This window comes from Patella vulgata, chromosome 1 (assembly GCF_932274485.2).
Source record: "Patella vulgata chromosome 1, xgPatVulg1.2, whole genome shotgun sequence".
Taxonomy (NCBI): domain Eukaryota; kingdom Metazoa; phylum Mollusca; class Gastropoda; family Patellidae; genus Patella; species Patella vulgata.
In genome coordinates, this window is record NC_065879.2 from 25,300,662 (window position 1) to 25,306,617 (window position 5,956).

The window sequence follows — 5,956 nt, forward strand, 5'->3', positions numbered from 1 at the left end:
TTAAATAGACGACTGTTTAAATCCAAACTGTATCCAACCCACCCGTGGGTCTACAGAGTTGATTTTGAGCTTGTCATGTATGTTGAATCTTTCTATTCGATTCGTTTGTTTGGAATATCTAATTTATCTACACTAAGTGATACCTCTGTTTGTAAGATAATAATGGTGCTGTATGGGCAGTTTCCAGAAGATGTACTTTTCCCAAGCTAACATACGTATTCATGTACACTGGATTCTTTTTTTTAAAAAAAAAATACAATTAATATAGAAATTTTATCAACTTTCAACATTTCACGAGGAAATGTAAGTAAACGTGTTTTTAAAAACTGGGTGATTGACCTTTTCCTCTCTTCTCTTTTGACAAGTCGTCTTGATGTACATGGTTAACAGCATGGCGCTACCAACGAGACCAAGTACAGTAGTGCCAAAATATACCAAATCATAGTTTCCCGTTGTGTCTTTTATAAAACCTGTAGAAAAAGGAATGGTACATGTATATGAAATTATATGGTCTAACAGTGGTGTGCAAATGTCGGGGGCTGCAGAGAGGACGACGGCGTCAACCATCCATTTCTGGGGGCATTCAATTAAAAACCGGAATTACATTAGAAATTTTAAATCAACACTGTTAACTTGTCTTATAATCTCACATTACTTGGACTAAGCATCACCCAACATCTACAATCCAGCCACTGAACCTTTTTCAACTTGTGGGTGAAGAATTAAACACATTTTGAAAAGCGGGGGTATTTAAGAATTACAAATATAAACGCATGGCTACCGAGCTGTCTTGAAACGTCATTGATAATTGTCAACTCTACCAATGCCGACCCAGTAGCTTCGAATAGGGAAACCAGGCAGACCATAGCTAAATTTCAGTAGCAACGATCTTTACTTTATAATTATATTTTGAATCTACTTAACCCATTTCTATCACACATGTAACATTGTTGGACCAAAGATTATGCAGATAATCATTTGCTCAAGTTTACTGTTTACCCCCACATTTCAGGCCAAGTAGGCCACTTTTCATTTTAGGAATTCATATAGTTTTATACTAACCTGCAATGGGGACTCCTATTAACCCGCCTATAGCACCAATCAAATTAGAATATCCCATTGCTGTCGGGTAATTCTTGGGTCCCGACACCTCTAAAATCATGGCCGGATAGGATATCATAGCCATACCCCAAAATGTCCCATAAACGATGGTAGTGGCTAGAAGATGAGGGTAACTGACAACAAAAGCGTACAGGCAAACGGCTGCAGACAGTATGGCTAAATAGACGGACCATTGGGCTACACGAGAGCATTTTAACACGGGAGTTAATGCTATTATGATCAGTCTGCCGCCGAGATTCGTAATACCATTAACAGACAATAGAAAAGACCCGGTTTCGACATCAAAACCCTTTCCTCTTACCATATCCACAAAGAAAACATTAACAGTGGGTAGAAGAGTATTCATCAGAAACACGCAAAACACTAGAACTAGGTACAAAGGCTCCCTGAACAGAGAGCAATTGAGCATTTCCTTCAAGTTCGTCCTCTGTCCAAGTTTTTTACTGAGACGGCGTTTAACAATGGCATTAAGATATCCTACTGGAAAACAGTTCAAAAATAAAGCACCATAGATAAGAACCACGCCCCTCCATCCATATATATCAATAAGTACACTTGTCATGTAAGGAAAGACAACTCCTCCTATACCAGGACAAAGACTTATTATTGTCAACATAGTAAAACGATGTTTATCATACATATCGCTCGCGGCAATAAAAGGTAGAATAAATGGTACTGTCAGTCCAACACCTGAAATATACATAAACATAGCAGAAAAGTTAAATCGTCACATACATGGATTCAGACCACCACTAATTTTCACAATAAATTCTCATATAACGTTTGTTCGTTCGGCTGGAAGTTTTCTTTGTCTGCCAGATGTTAGGAATATTTATCAAAACCTGACAGAAATCTAACCTCTCACCCATTTCCTTTACTAGTCTTGGACAACTTTGGTCACCCATGCTAGATGCAACAGTTAACAGTACGGGTGTTTAAACCTGCCTTTCTATTTATGTGTAGTTGTTCGGAAGGTCATTAAAACCGAGCCCCAGGCAGTTGGAATTTGATGAAGAATATGCGGAGACGCCATTGTCAGGGCAACACCACCCACCGACCCTTACACTGCGCATGTGACAAACGACAAACATTTGACGAAGCTTTTGTATTCCAGAGGCAAACCCCATTCCTATCCTTTCAATTCCTTTCTAGTACGTCGGAATTTTCCATAACAACCGAGAGTCACCTTATCATGTGATCTACCATCCTTTGGGTGTTTTTAATGACTGCAGCTATTGAGAGACAGTCATACGAAAAAAAACTAACTGCCCAGTCCTGCTCAATATTAATGATATATGAAAGGACAATTACAGCCTAGTTTCAAATATAGCAAATTTATTGTGTTGCCCATTATAAAAAAAAACCCCTGACGTACCCGCCATGACACCCATACTTAATACCAAAACTGGTATTGATGGAGCAAACGAGCTGATTATAAACCCAGCACTTCCAAATACGGCTCCAATCATACATAAACTTCCCCCATTAAATCTGTTCATTAATGGACCAACAACACCCCCTGAAAAAAAGAATTATTTTTCAATGGTGTGTGATCCACATTTATGTATTCGCTGTTGAGAAGATAAGAAAGAACTCACTGTGATGTAAACTGCTAAATGTAGGCCTACCTCTAAAATATCAGCTTTATCAAATCAACATACAAATAGTCCGGGAGCATCGCCACCCGCGAGGAGAATTTATGAGATCAAGTTTTTCTAGACCAGTTTACTATTAATTCATTATAGCAATATTCATCTCTAAAAAAGTGTATATAATGTCCCTGGGCAACTGTTATGTATTGTGAGAGGAGGAGGGGATGAAGGGTTTAATGCCTAAAATTAGCGATACATTTGATAATGTTGATCATTAGTATACTTTCCTCTGAATTACCGTTTTGCCTTTATATGTAAGTATTGCAGGCACAGTGCTTCCATTGCGAGGAGTCCTAAACACAAACTTGTTTTTTTTTATTACTTTACTTGGGAGGGATAGCTCACTGACAAATGACACAGCTCGCTCCATATTTGGAATTATCTTACTTACTGCAATGTACCCGGAAGGACGGGTTATGGTAATTCTTAAACAAAGCTTTAAGACAGGACACTACCTTATAAAACACTCTGTATAGATTGATCTGTCAAATTTTGATATCAGCTAAAATTGCCCAAAATAGTTAAAATTTGTTGATTTTTCATGTCGTGTCCAGCCTTTATATTATATAGTGTTAAATATTTAGTCATTTGTATAGGTAAATCAAATTTTTAACTTTTAACTTGCTTTTTTCCGTACTCAATTTTTCACCCATATCAGGTCTTAGAAAATCAAATTCTCAAAATCTATCAGAGATAATGGTCTCATCTTTGGAATACGATTAGTGCTATAGCTACTGTTTGCAATAAGGTGATTTTCAAAGTGCTTGTTATACATTTGGACATTTTATTGTACAAAATCCTTTTAGTGGTGTGTTCGGCCACACCCACTTGTTTTATGTGGGATGCATAATGTTCTTTATTAACATTCAAATAGTAAAATTTATGCCTTATTGCACTCTTTAATGCCTATATATGTTATTCCAAATCACAAATAGTTTGTTTCAATAAAATTGTTGAAGATTTTGATTTCCTATAATTTTATTGTGTGGTTGACAGGAAAATACGTACCTCCTCCAAAGACAATAGCTGCAAACACTGAAACGACAGGTGATGCTTCCGTTCTGGTGACCCGAAATCCATCTATGATACTAACAATCAACACACCTTGAGCGTACAGAACGCCAGTCACAAATATAGTCATAAGAAAATTACAGACACTTAAAGTAAGCTTCAGTTCTTTTCCTATTTTAGGTCCACTGCTGAAGCAACAAGATTATGATTTTGTTAAAATGACAATTCACTATGCCAGAAATGTTGACCTGTGACATAGTGATCGGTGTTCTGCACGAAACAGGGTAAACTTATCATTTTCGAATCGAATAGCCACTGATGTTGTCCACATTTGGAAAGTTCATTTACTATTGCTCAATCTGTCGTTGCTGTTGTTATTTTTAATTTTTTTTTTTTTTTGGGGGGGGGGGGTGTGTGGCGGGAGCGGTGATTATGGTCATACCTGTTATGAATTCAGGATGGGAGTCACGGTGACTTAGTGAGTGAGACACAGGCTCATTAATCTAGTATGTTCCTGGGGATTTTCCCGTTTGGTATCCCCGTGTCATTGGTGCAAAAACAGCGTCTGCAGGGTCTTTGGGATGTGTACACGTGTAGACGTTGACGTGCACGTAAAAGAACCACGTCAGCTGGAATTCGATGAATGAATAGTATGCGGAGACACCGCTGTTCGGGCAAAACTTCCCACATGTCTGTGTTCATTAGCCCGGTTTGTCCTGAAAAGTAAGACATAAATCCAATTTTCAGCTACAATATGCCCGATACTGCAATATTGTAACTAGAGGTTATTGTAAAGATTATTGGCAAAGATACTCACAGTCCAATTTCAATTTCTACGTCAATTTCTGATTCTTTGATAGACTTGATTGTTCTTGTAGTTGAACGCCTCTTTCGATATCTTTTATGTTTTTTGAAGACGTCCTCTGGTGACGGTTCTATTTCATTTTTCCGCCTTTTCATTTCTTCTCGCACATATTTTCCATTAACCGCAGAATCGGAAAGATATCCCAAATTATCATACCCTGCTTTGGTTATGCTGAATACAGTGTCATCTTTAAACGCCGTTGAATGAACATTTATTCCTGATTTAGTTGAAGGGTCATCTAACTCTATTACCTCGTCTTCATCTACATTTGGAATACTTGTTCCACCAGTATCTTGCATGTTCAACGGAGGCGTCTCTTTTGTGTATGACTCATTAGAACAATCAAAGGATAGATCGGTTTTGGCATTTTTACCTACAGTATTTGTGGCATAGGTGGGACTAGGTCCTACTTTACCGTCAGGATATAGAATATTTTTCAAATCTTCGGCGTGATTCGCATCACTACTGTATATAGCATTAATAGATACGCTTTCTTCCATACCAGTCTTTGCGAATTTAGCAATAGTGGAAGCAACATCAGATCCACAATTAGAAGATTGATCTGTAGATGAGAATTCATTTTCAGTTTTCCCACTATCTTTCGTTGTGTTGATTCCGGGAGCGACAGAGGAATTTTCTCTACGTTCTTTGTTATTTAATTTCAACTGAAGATGGCTATATTTTCTGGAATCTTCTGCACGCATACTCTTATGGTTGAAGCTGCTGTTGTAGTCATCAAGAACTTGAGTTCTGATAGTGTCATTGGTATTTGTAGCTTGTATCGTCATCGTATTAATATTACTTTTTTATAATCCCATGTAACGCATATCTTCCAAATTAATTCCGTTTAATTACTTAATGACTACAACTATTCAAATCCGCTGCCTTCTGCAATTCTGCAATGTTCTTTTCACCAACTAAGTTTATTAAAATATTTTAGTCTTACATCAGATGGTGACATAGCAATCCATGTGTAATCAGGCCGTTTGCCCATTTAAAAACTGTATACGTAAACATTCGTGATGTGCATATTTTATATTAATGTCGTTTCACATCTAATCTATACCAACACACCCATATATATATAGTGGCTTGTGTGTGGGGGAGAGGGAGAGAGAGAGAGAGTCTTGGGGCGTAGACCCAAGGAGTTGGCCCCAGAATGGGGTTTAACACCGCGTCGACACTTGTTTTGAGACTGTTATACGGCAATTGTCACGTAAATCTTACTCGGACAGTAGTGGCTCTTCTACGAATTCAGTGCCAAAGGATCATTTTGTGCTCTACATATTTATAAGTGGGACGTTGC

General features: G+C 37.8%; 1 protein-coding gene across 3 annotated transcripts; it reads right to left on the reverse strand.

Moving 5' to 3' along the window:
- Nucleotides 1–259: 259 nt before the first annotated feature.
- On the reverse strand, nucleotides 260–5,569 carry LOC126808818 (monocarboxylate transporter 3). Of its 3 annotated transcripts, none has more exons than XM_050533793.2 (5): nucleotides 4,603–5,569; nucleotides 3,783–3,970; nucleotides 2,498–2,641; nucleotides 1,063–1,812; nucleotides 260–470 (listed from the first exon to the last, which is right to left on the reverse strand). In XM_050533793.2, the coding sequence occupies exons 1-5, from the start codon at nucleotides 5,436–5,438 to the stop codon at nucleotides 292–294; spliced, it is 2,097 nt and encodes a 698-aa protein (XP_050389750.1). In that variant the 5' UTR covers nucleotides 5,439–5,569; the 3' UTR covers nucleotides 260–291. The 3 variants fall into 3 exon arrangements, with proteins under 3 accessions (XP_050389750.1, XP_050389749.1, XP_055955708.1); XM_050533792.2 differs by having other exon boundaries at nucleotides 3,783–3,973; XM_056099733.1 differs by lacking the exons at nucleotides 3,783–3,970; nucleotides 4,603–5,569 and having other exon boundaries at nucleotides 2,498–2,961.
- Nucleotides 5,570–5,956: the final 387 nt, after the last annotated feature.

What these genes read in the sequence shown, in the direction of transcription:
- LOC126808818 (XM_050533792.2), bottom strand. Translation starts at nt 5,438, where the DNA reads ATGACGATACAAGCTACAAATACCAATGACACTATCAGAACTCAAGTT. An exon ending in GTAGAAATTGAAATTGGACT is followed by an intron (nt 3,974 to 4,602) that starts GTGAGTATCTTT and finishes TTGTTGCTTCAG; the next exon opens with CAGTGGACCTAAAATAGGAA. An exon ending in AGCTATTGTCTTTGGAGGAG is followed by an intron (nt 2,642 to 3,782) that starts GTACGTATTTTC and finishes TCTTTTTTTCAG; the next exon opens with GGGGTGTTGTTGGTCCATTA.